This window comes from Ursus americanus, chromosome 7, assembly GCF_024610735.1.
Source record: "Ursus americanus isolate L20-20 chromosome 7, mUrsAme1.1.p, whole genome shotgun sequence".
Taxonomy (NCBI): Eukaryota; Metazoa; Chordata; class Mammalia; order Carnivora; family Ursidae; genus Ursus; species Ursus americanus.
Window position 1 is genome coordinate 57143715 of NC_142133.1, and position 12081 is coordinate 57155795.

The following is a 12081-nucleotide window of genomic DNA, read 5'->3' on the forward strand; positions in this document are numbered from 1 at the left end:
AACAGAATGTTTTAGTGATTATTATTAGCCATCTCAGAAGCGTCGGGCAATTTTATTTTCTAGCTGTAGAAACTAGTTACTTCAGTAGAGATTCTAAATTTGAAAAAGTATTTAACATTGCTAATTTAAATATTACAAATATATTACTGTATAGCAAGTACTTTGGAGTTTGGGTTGTCCATTTTGTGACTAGGGTGCTAAGAAAAAAAAAGTTCACAGTATTTTGTTTCTTTTATACTTTATAATCACTTCATTTTTTTTCTAGGACTATCAGACTTGGCTTGACCTTAGAGAATTTGAAACTCGCATCGGTGAACGTTACATTACACATGAAAGTGACGATGCCCGCTGGGAAATACATGCATACACCCACAACCTTGTATACCCAAAGCACTTCATTATGGCTCCCAATCCAGACGATATGGAAGAAGATCCTTAATTATTAGCTAACTTCAGTAAGGAAGGATTTCATTTTAGGGACTGATATTTTGCTACACAACTGTTCATAGGTTGTCCTCTTCAAGCGCGCAGAGACATGGGGAAATTCGATAAGGCATCAGTGACACCAGTACTGTAGTTCATCACGAGTAGGTACAAGAGGGGAAACTGAGTAATAAAAGTACACAATGGAACCAAGACGAAGCTTTTCATAAATTTTTATAGCATAGCAATGACTGGTTTTTGTATTTTTTCCTACTTCTTCACTTTAGTACTATAGAGGCATTTAATTTATCTTCCCTTTCCTGTTCTTGCATTATTTTTAAAAAAGGAGAAAAAGGAAAGCTGAGAGTCCAGCCATTGCATCTCTAACCACCTTGCATTTACGAGAGAACTGAGGAGGGGCCACCAGCATGAGATTTCCTGTGAAATTTTGTTGAACCACAGAGCCACAGGGGTTTTCCTAGGTGCCCAGAAATGTTTCCTAGATGCTGGGCGATTTTACCTTTTTTTTTTTTTTCCAGGTCAGTGAAGAGTCCAAAACCATGATCCCTAACCTTTGGAGCTGAACTCTTAATATGCTCTCTACAACATAAAAATTAAGTTAGTCCCCTTTTGTGAGTATGTTGGAACGGCCTCTAAGATAATTTGGGACAGTTGGTGTCACAGGACCGGGAGGAGGGCCTGCTGGTCTGTCTGCTCCTCACTCAGCTCCTCTGCCGTGCACTCCCGTTCCCACTGACGCCACGGTAGTGCCACAGCTGCCTTCCAGCGTTCCGGGAGTATAGATCTGAACTTGGATTACACAGTTTATCTTTACACAGAGTTGAATAATTTGAGGAAGAAAATTATTAAAAGTAAGGCCAGTGCAGGATCAGTTAATCCTACGGAGAAGAACAGTGTATCCTTTTTTTCTTCCCTTAGCTTATTGGAAGGCTTTACAGATATCGGGAATGTTTTTAAATTATTTTAAGCAGTTTGGGGGAGTGGGTGGGGTGGAGCATGAAACAATTTATTTCATTCGCTCTGCTGATAACGGTAGCCTACCCTTACATATATATATATATAAACATATATTTTTTTTAACACTTCGGCACCAGCAGCCCGCTAGAGAAGTGTTTTTCTACTCAGATATAATGTTTAAGAGGTTAGACTTTTTCATAGCTTTTAAAAAGTTACTAATAGTTTTCTCCCCCAAAAAAGTTTAACATCTGGGACCATCGACTTATTTAAAAAAAAGTAGTGGCTTTTTGTTTCTTCATTCCACAGTAATCACTGTAAACTCCCCCCCCCCCCAAAAAGAGCTAAAGATTTGGAGTCAGAAAATCCCATCTTAAGTCTTGGCTCCAATCTGTCTGAGCCTCAGGACCCTCAGTCTATACAATGAAGACCGTAGTTCTTGCCTCTCCCTCCCTCACAATGCTGTTGTGAAGACAGGCTGGGTATGAATAAACTAAAAACTGTGAAAGTGTTAACTGTCTTTGCCCCCCTGAATCTGAGCTAGCAAAAGAAAAGAATGTCCCTGGATACAGTCGAAGCCAGAGAGGGCCTTGAGAGAGTCCTGAAGCTACTCCATTATCTGGGACTAAAACTGCAGAGAGAGTAGCCAACATGCAGTCTCCTCTGTTCTGAGCTCTGTACACAGTTTTACTTACCCTCACAACAGCCACAAAGTGAGCACATTATGGACTCCATCTCACAGATCAGGAAACTGAGGCACAGGAAGAGTCAGTAACCAGCTGGGAGGGTCACAGTATGTGGATGTGAACCCTGGCAGCGTGGCTCCAGTCCCTCTGACCCCCCGCCCCCCGCACTGTGCTGTCCTGCTTACCCGTACACCTCTCCAGGAAACCCTCCACAATGTCGACATCTCAGTATTTCATTCTCCTATAGGAGTTTAAAGCATTTAATCAAATTTTGCAAAACCTTTTAGAAATGTATTTTCTCTGTGGTAAAGGATGACTTCCCCAAATCTGTCCAAAGTAAGTCTGTTCATACCAATGTGCTAAAATGGAGTAATTCTCAGTCCCTAGGCACCCTATTGTGGTTTTACTGCATAAGGTGAAGATTAACTGGAATGATGTTTGCTATACTTATATAATCAAACTTTACAAGCCATGAAATTAATTGCACTCTTTTTGTGTTGTTGAATGCCTAAGAAGTTTTCTAAAAAAATTTGTAAAGGCACTGTCAGATAATCTGGGGTCGAGTCAGTTACTCCAGATACTGTATAACCTGCATAACCCTTTTTTTTGGTCTTGAAGTTTTTGTATAAGAAAATAATTGTTAGAAGCATTTGATAATGTACAAAGTAGTCTATAATGATACTGTTCAGTACATTTTTATATTTTTTGTTACATCCCACTTTTTGTAAATATCCTCGAAGAAGCTTGATAATAAAATGTATTTCCATATCACCATACTTTTCCACGTGAAAACCTGAGCCTATCTCTAGTAGAGGTATCCAAAGAAAATTTTATTTGGTTGTGTTATTTTCCCAGACCTTGGTAAAAGAATTATTTTGGAAATAGTATTTGTAAATGGAACTAATGCTATATTTAAAACACTGATTTTTTTTAACTACCTAAAATAAAAAACTCATCATTTCAATTTTATATGAAATTTGAGGTAATTATCTGGAGGTCTTATTTCTTGGCATGAAAGTTTAGAATTATAACAACTATGAATTTTTCAGGAGCTACCATCAAATATTCAACTATTGTAACTGCTACAAGACTTGACTTAAATAAGCCAAAGACCATTCAAAGTAAACTTTCTAGGTTTTAAGATACAAGGCATTGCCTGATTCCTCCCATTAATTATAAAAACTATTAAATAATTGAGAGGGGCCAACGTTGGGCATTTTCGGCTCCCAAAAATTCTCCAGCCAAGTCTTTGATAAAAGAAAATATGGAAAAAATTAAGGGTGACTACAAATGGCCCCAGGCGGGCAGCATATGAAAAATAAACCGTTTACCTTCATACTTTAGAGCGAGATACAGAATGCTAGTCCTGTTCTGAGTTAAACCAAACCAGCAAGAGAAAGCCGAGAGCTGATCACTGCCAGTGAACTCAATGTGTGGTTAAGCTGTACGTTCAAAACATATGGCTAATACCCTTTTCCTTTCATCTCACTGTAAATTTGTTTTGCCAATATAACAATTCTTCAGAAAGTATGTATCTGGTAGTAATATAAACGTTCTGTGAACCAAAGAATGAGAACTTACGGAATGAAAACGACATTTATCTGAAAATGAGGGAGAATTAGCTCAAATCAGAAAATTATTCCTGCTGTGTAGTCTACATTTACTCTAACATATCTCAGGGACATGTTCGGTTTACTAGTTTTGCTGGGACTCAATTTAAGATTTTACTTACTTATTTTGAAGGAGGGAGAGGGAGAATCCCAAGCAAACTCCACACTGAATATGGAGCCTGACGTGGGACTGGAGATCCCACGACCCCCGGGGACCATGACCTGAGTTGAAATCAAGAGTCAGACACTCCTCAGACTGAGCCATCCAGGCACCCCTAATTTTTTTTTTAACTATAAAATTCACAGAAGGAGAGGGTAAAAAATTTACCACAAGGGAGAATGATTTCCACCTTCAAACCCACTTGCACATGGGATATTTAATAGTAATTACTGGACATCCTTTTCTTACTTCCTATATACAAGTGACTACCACAGAAAACAACCAGTCTGCACTAATATATTAATTTCTATGAAATTAGTTACAAGGATTTCTTCAAAGGTGGCTTTTCCCCCAACAAAAATGGAATCATAACTATAAAACCTTCTCCACTGTACTTTCTTCACTTACCACATTGTTAGAGATGGGTCAGAACATATTGCTCAACCTCATTTTTTAAAATAATGTACAGATAGTTCTATATAATCCATTCCCTGTGAAAGGCCAGTTAGGTTTCCAGTTTTTGTTAAACCAACTGGTGTTCCTGTTTACTTTTTAAAATAAAAATACAGCAACTAGTCTTATTAAAGGACACTCAGTTTCTCAGTAACTTGTTTCATCAAGCTGAAAGCACACAATTGTGCCAAAAGCCAGACACACCTTAAAAGATCAATATTTAGCTGTACTGTATGTAAGATGGTCTATTTTTAATGGCTATAAAGACATAAAATATTGTAATACTTATTTTACCTGTGATATGTGAAAGGTGTTCCCTTTATTTTGCTTTCTGCAGACTTAGGGGTAAAATGTCCACACTGAGCTCACTGCCAGGCAAGTTCGCCAAACCCAGCTACCGGTGACACAGCGGGTTTTGACGGACGCGCATTCATCGGATGGCTTCTACCATGAAGTCTCTGATGAGGCAGCAAGGCAAAAAAGTTAAATCTTTCTCCCATCTTCTTAGGGTTCATTAACATATCATACCCTTGAAGTAACTGCTGTCTGGCCGGCTCATCTGATTTGGCTAAAAGAACCTGAAGAGAAAAAACGTCTTAGTAAAAATAACCAGCAGGATCCCTAGGTACACGCAGCAATGCTAATGACCGCGGGCTACTCAGTGAAGCAGGGCTTCGGGTGGGATTTCTCATCACCCGCCTCAGAATCATGGGGTGCTTATTAAAAACACAGGTTGCTAAGACCCACACCTGTGGATTTCTATGTTTAACAAACATTCCCAGGTGGTTTGATCTACACTGTTCAGGACACTTCAAAAATTCATCCCATGAACAAAGTCAAGTTTTCTTACTGGACATGAACACTACTCGGAAGTCTTCATTCTAACTCGTGCGGAGATGCAGGGGTGTGGTGTGCACAGCGGCCCCACCCCGGGCAGCTGGCTGCACGAGGCCCTACACTACCGCAAAGACACAGTACCCAGGGCCTGCTGACCAAGCAGAGCACCGAGGCCGCGGGAACTTACTACTTGAGACATTTCTGTGAGATATTACAAAATGAAAAGATGTAATGATCGTGAAAAAAATCCTTACCTTCAGCCGGACATCGATGCCCATATTTTTTAAAAACGTCTGTTGTTTTATTGGCCCCAGAGAAGCCACTTGTCCCTCTGCCATTCTGCGCAGATAACTGAAGTCCACGTCGGCTGTGAGGTCTGCTGTTCCCGGGGCAGTCAAGACGTCATGAAGCTTGTGGCCACAAAACCCCTTGAACATAATTTTTAAAATGATGAGTTTTTGTTCCTTTATGGTTATCATTATCAAGATCAAAGAAATGCTATCATTTTAGTACATTTCACATAACTGTTAAAAAGAAAAACATAGCCTAAATCAATGGTTTACAAACTCTTAATACACTAGCACCCTTTCCTCAAATGGGGCGCCACATGGAAACTCCGCTGTAAAGTACGGCACTGGAGAGCCTGAACACGCCGCCTTCCCCATTCCGTGACTGCCGTGCTGATGGAGTAGAGAGCCCACCAGTTCACCACGTGAGCTGACTTCTTACTAGAATCAAGTGAAACTTCCACCAGACTCTACATGGTGTCTGACAAAGTGTATCCTCAACTACGTGCATCAGAATCCCCCGAGACTCTGCGCTCTGCCCAGACCTACTGAATCAGAATCCTAGAAGTAGGGGTAGGGGATCAGCATTTTAAAAAAAACTCTAGGGTTTTTTTGCTTTTTGTTTTTTTAGATACAATAAAATTAGAAATTGAGAACCACACATCTAGAAAATGACTAATAGTAGTATCCAGTTAAATGTATTTCAATTAAAGCACACTGAACACAACTGATAAGGAACATAAAGGGTGCTCAGGAAGAAAAAAAGAACACATCCAGAAAGGAAAAAAGACTGAAAATATGGTAGGAAAAGCCCGATCACAATAGCTAGAGCAAATCTGCGAAGTACTACTAAACATTTTTTTAAATGGAGGGGGAAGAATTGTTAAGAACTTGAAGAAAATCTTCCCATTTGTATTATTCAGATGCTAAGTAGGACCTATGCAGACCTAGGTTCTGCAGCTGAAGACAAACGTAGATGATTCAGACCCTGCTCCAAGGCCAGTCTGGACTGAAATCCTACGGTTAAGGGCAATTATAACTATATGAATTAATATTCATTACAAATAATGTAATAGTACAAGGCTGGGCACCTTAGAAACCAAAGGTAGGGATCTTCAACGAGTTTCAAACCTAACAGCTTAGTGGCTGATACCGATGAACTTAGGTAAGTCATGTTACTGAGTCATACATACTCGGAAGGTATCTGTCTTTGTTCCGTCATGACCATAATCCGCGATCAGTGCGGCACCTCCGGCTAGTGCAATGCGCTGAGAAAGCTCCTGAACGATAACGCCGGCCTCAGGACACACTTCCACGTGGTCCCGCATCTCATCACGCTAGTAAGGGAACAGATGAATCAAAGTGCATCACTGAAAAGAACGGTTTTCTAAGAGTTTTTCTACAATGAGCATTTCTTAGTTACAGTAAAAATAAATTCCTTCCCAATATGCATTATGTTGTCTACACTCAACCTTTCACAGGACATCCTTTTTATTATACAGAACTCCTTAGTGCTCTGATGCTGTTCACTGTTTACAGACATTTTAATTTTAGTCCCTTTTATAAAAAGGCATATACTCTCCCAAACTCCTAGATGACCAATACATTATCATTTTATTTACAGTGATATTATTCTCATAATTCATATAAATATATTTCCCTGGGTTGAACGTGTGGGAAAGGAATTTTTGTCTGCCTAGAACAGTGCCTGGCAAATAACAGACACTCAAAAATTTGTGCTGAAAGAACAAATGCAATAAACCCAATATAACAGACCCTAACAAGCAAGTATATTATGATGCCTTCTGCTGGGGCAAAGGTATTCCAATGATACGCCCTCTATTTAGAAACCTCAGCTTATAAACCTGTCAGTGTACCTGAGGCCCTCCCAAAATGTTCAACTATTTACTAAAAGGGTTCTCAATAAGTGCCTATTAATCTAAAAAGTGAAATGACAATATTACAACTTGTCAACTGACTAGTATACATGAACTTTCCTAATCCCTGAGGAAATGGGAAAAAACTTTTCCTTCATTATGAAAACATACAATAACTTTGTTTCTTCCTAACACTCTCTTAAAAGTGAAGTACTGAGGCGCCTGGGTAGCTCAGTCAGTTAGTAGCTCAGGTCATGACCTCAGGGTCCTGGGATGGAGCCCTCTGTCAGGCTCCCCCACTCAGCAGGGAATCTGCTTGAGGATTCCCTCTCCCTCTGCTCCTCCCCCTGGCTCACACAGGCTCACATGCTCTCTCTCTCTAAAATAAATAAATCTTAGAAAAAAACAAAAAAAAAGAAGTACTAACCTACCCTGATCTTGCCTGTAATGGCACAAAGCTAACAGATATGGCGTCACACACTTAGCTCTTGAGTCTCTTCTCTTCCTACTACTTAACTAGAAACAAGTTAAACTTTCAGAGTGTTTCCTCATTAAATCAAACAATAAACTACTTAGTCCCCAGTTCTATTAAATAAATTATTATGGTTGAACTATAAAAACCATGAAGTTATAGCCACTTCGGGCATAAGCTGACACACCCCAGCATACCATGCTGACATTCTTACCATCTTAGACCACTCTTCAAGATGGCAGATTCTTTTACCATTCAGCCCATTCAAATGAGAGGGAAAAATCATCACTCCCTCTTTCATAAGTGAGTACTACTAAAGTCAAGAACTAAAAACAATCACATCTCCCAGGGCCAAGGAGTCAGCTCTTGGTAGCTATGAATTTGCTTCTCACTCAGGTAAAATTGGGTAACCAGAATAAGAAAAAATAGAAATGTTCACAAGTACTCAGACTGATATTTTAACTTACTTACGCTCTGCAAAAAAAAAAACAAAAACAAACAAACAAACAAAAAACCCTTAATTGATAGGTTCATGTTTAAAAGCTTTTGTGCTAAGACCTGGGTGGCTCAGTTGGTTAAGCAGCTGCCTTCGGCTCAGGTCAGGATCCCAGGGCCCTGAGACTGAGTCCTGCAACAGGCTTCTTGCTCAGCAGGGAGCCTGCATCTCCCTCTGCCTGCCTCTCTTTCTGACAAATAAATAAAATCTTAAAAAAAAAAAAAAAAGGCTCCTGAGCTTTTGAAGTAAATAACTTCTAACGAAGAAGTTATCAGCCACAGTCCAGAAAGTAGACCTTTTTAAAAGAGGCAATCTATTCTATTCAGATGACCTTCATTGAATTATGTTCCTGTCGGTCTTACAGAGGTTATTCAGTTCCAGGAAGATTCTTGCAGGTAGAATGTTAAAACATAAGGAGCATGGGGATTTTGTATAATGAGAAATAATAGAAAAAAGTGATTTAGACTTTCACCGCCGTAATTAAAGCTTAGTAAAACAAATACTCTAAAGTAACTTGACAAGAAATGAAAGCATTTTTTTTTTTTAGAGGGAGGGAGAGAGAGGGGTGGGAGGGGGAGGAGGAGAGGGGGAGACAGAATCTTAAACAGACCCCACGTCAGTGTGTGAGCCTGACGCTGGGCTCAATCTCACCATCTGAGATCACGACCTGAGCCAAAATCAAGAGTCAGATGCTTAACCAACTGAGCTGCCCAGGCGCCCCATCTAAAGAAGTTTCTAAAATCTATAAAATGCCCTTTCTCATACTAGTCAGTGTACATCTTATAAGAAGTGATCTTTTAAGACAAATTAAGCATGTTTTACATAGTTGGGATATACTTTTTTTAAAAAAAGAGAATGGATTGCTCATCCAGACTGAAAATCCGATTAAAAAAAATATATGTATATGTATATATATACATATATATATATATATATATATATATATATATATATATAATTTGCATTAGAATAATATGTAGACTCTTAGAAAGGTTTCATGAATTTCACTTTTTTATTGTTAAAAGGCCAGGCTATCAACAAAGTCCCCATATATATATGTATATAAAAACATAATGTCATGATTGAATTACAGCAAAAATAATCTTATTTTACCTATCTATAATTAAAATATTTTTTGTTTAGTTTGAAAATGTATACTAAAGTTATATTTTTAGGTTATGAGACAAGGCTTTCATAACTATTTGAACTCTTATAGTAAGAATGTTTTAATACAGGTTTATAGTCACTTTATTATTATTATTATTTTTAAAGATTTTATTTATCCATTTGACAAAGAGAGAGATAGCCAGCGAGAGAGGGAACACAAGCAGGGGGAGTGGGAGGGGAAGAGGCAGGCTCCCAGCAGAGGAGCCTGATGTGGGGCTCGATCCCAGAACGCCGGGATCACGCCCTGAGCCGAAGGCAGACGCTTAACGACTGAGCCACCCAGGCACCCCCCCTATTATTTTTTTAAGATTTTATTTATTTGAGGGAGAGAAGAGAACATGAGCAGGGGGAGGGGCAGAGGGGGAAGGAGAAACAGACTCCCCACTGAGGAGAGAGCCCGACGCGGGGCTCAATCCCCAGGTCCCGTGGATCATGACCTGAGCCAAAGGCAGATGCTTAACTGACTGAGCCACCCAGGTGGCCCTAATATAGGCTATAGTCACTTTAGATGAAAAATTACCTCATCTGTTTTTCTTCCTTACTATTTAAAGCCGTTAGTTTATTTACTTGCAAAGATACTTTCTGTCTAGAGGCAGATGTTTTGCCATATGGATATTTATTTTGTGTAACTATATTTACACATATAAGACTTGATACTGTAGCTGTAAACTATTAAAAATTATCACCATTCTTTAAAAGATTTTTAAAAATAAAAATAAATAAAATAGGCAATCTAAAGCCCAAACATTCCTGACAAGTATCGGGTTTTCTGAACCCCTAAACACAACCCCAAGATAGAAAGTCTCTTATGATTATTCCTTGAGGTCAACAGAAAGCAGAAATTGTACCATTCTGGTAGTCTAGAATCAAACTCAATCGGACTAATAACAAAGTTGTTTTGAGAATTCACTGAGGAAATTCAGAGCACTACATACAAAGCGCTAAGCAGCTGTGTCCCCAGCCCTCGAGCTCCGCGGGGCAGGCAGACAACACTCGGACCCGCAGAGGGCACTGAGCGCGGGGGAAGGTAAGGCGCTTGCTGGGGGAGAGCGCGTCCTAACCCCCTTCTCCCGCTACGTCTGGATGCTGCCATCCAGAGCCGGGCTCCCGACTCGAGATCCTCCACTGTTCGCTGGTAATAAAGCACCTCAGATGTTATGAGCAACTCTCCCCTCCCCCGTCAAGGAACACAAACAGGAACCCCGAAAACAAGACTACAAAGATCTGGCTGGCGATAATCTAAGAAGAAAAACCTTCCTACTTGGATGAAGACTTCCGCTGGGGTGACACAAGGCGCCAGAACAAACCGCAGCTTATCAGAAACTTGCGGATCGACATCAATGACTACTTCTCGCCATCCTCGTGGTGTTTTCTAAACACAAAATAATGCATAAAAACAAATTTTCACCGGGCTTTTCCTCAGAATTGCCTCTACTAAAAATAACTTATTTTTCTCCTCCGACCGTACATGACAGATGACTCATATTCACAGAGTACTTTACCACTTAAAATCATTTAAACACAACACTTCGTTCCTCTGAACAGTAGGAGTCGACGGGAAGGCGCAAACCGCTGCTGTTGGTTAGGTAAGGGGCGGCGCCGCGGAGAGAGAACGAGCGGCCTGGCAAGTGCCCCGACAATGGAAAACAGCCCCGAAGGACCAATCGGCAGCTTCGGCCAACAAATCAATACAGGCTCTTAGCCTCAGAAATGACCAGTGCACATACACTGCCACCGAGTCTTCAATCTGCTCACTGCAACTTCAATGAGGAAACAGTTTAATCTTTGGATATTAAAACTGTTTGCTAAAATGTCACCGTTCCTCGTACTACAGCCATTTACCATCTTATATTCCCGCACATCTTCATCCCTGGAGAAATAGCCTTCTTACTAGTTATCCTAAGAGAACGAAGGTTCTACTTGACATTTCACTTTTGCTTTTCAATTATTCCTATTCATCAGAATTCCAAATATAGTTAATTTTAACAATAATCAAATACTATAAATGTTGATTCTTACAACATAAGGCCCTTTGTTATTCAATTAATGACTTTATCCCATCAATACCTGAAACTTATGCACAGGAAGAACGTCCAAAAATTCATGCGCAAGATAAAAGCTGTACCCTATATAAAAACAGAAAAAAAAAGTTTCAGCATTTTTAAGGCAATACTGATTCGTTCTTTTGAGCACTAACAAGAAGAAAATGCCTAGTCCTTTGTGTCGGAGCCCGTGCTGCTCCCGCAGCCATCACTACAGACAATCGTCCCGGTCCTCACCCCCTACGCAGGACAGACAAAAGAACACTCCTGTTCTCATTTTCCACATGGCAGGATCAGACAGCCAAAGTATCTCAATTACCAATTTAATCTTTTATCCCTCGCCAAGCGTGAAAGAAATCAGAACTCAAATTTGTTAGTTCAAAGAGGCTCTGAACTTGCTAAAATCGTCCAAGACAGCTGAGCCCAGGGCCGGCTGCGGTGGCTTGCCCACGACCAGACGCCCCTTCAGGTGTGAGCAGGGACTCACCAACACAGGACGCCTGCCCGGTGCAGGGGTCCTCCCTCCCCTCTGAAGGCCAGCAAGAATGTTCAAAAGATGAGCCAGTTAAACTAAAGCCACCCAGCGCTGCTCCCAT

At 40.2% G+C, this 12081-nt stretch overlaps 2 protein-coding genes across 6 annotated transcripts in view; one reads left to right on the forward strand and one right to left on the reverse strand.

Annotated features, from left to right (window-relative positions):
• PRKD3 (protein kinase D3) overlaps window positions 1–2855 on the forward strand; it is an 83425-nt gene extending 80570 nt beyond the window's left edge. For 2 of the 3 annotated variants that reach the window (XM_045809061.2, XM_045809063.2), the window contains exon 19: window positions 266–958. In XM_045809061.2, coding sequence (XP_045665017.1) covers window positions 266–439 — 174 coding nt within the window. In that variant the 3' untranslated portion in view covers window positions 440–958. The other variant, XM_045809062.2, reaches the window with a different exon arrangement.
• Window positions 1–12081, reverse strand: part of NDUFAF7 (NADH:ubiquinone oxidoreductase complex assembly factor 7) — a 43714-nt gene that overhangs the window by 14079 nt on the left and 17554 nt on the right. For 2 of the 3 annotated variants that reach the window (XR_015725285.1, XR_015725284.1), the window contains exons 6-10: window positions 11511–11569; window positions 10705–10815; window positions 6625–6768; window positions 5399–5572; window positions 4602–4885 (exon numbers count right to left, since the gene is read on the reverse strand). Coding sequence is in view for 1 of the 3 variants with exons in the window: in XM_045809064.2 (XP_045665020.2) it covers window positions 4673–4885; window positions 5399–5572; window positions 6625–6768; window positions 10705–10815; window positions 11511–11569 (701 nt within the window). In the remaining 2 variants the exon portion in view is untranslated. Of the gene's footprint in view, window positions 1–927; window positions 4886–5398; window positions 5573–6624; window positions 6769–10704; window positions 10816–11510; window positions 11570–12081 lie in introns of those variants that run through there. The other variant, XM_045809064.2, reaches the window with a different exon arrangement.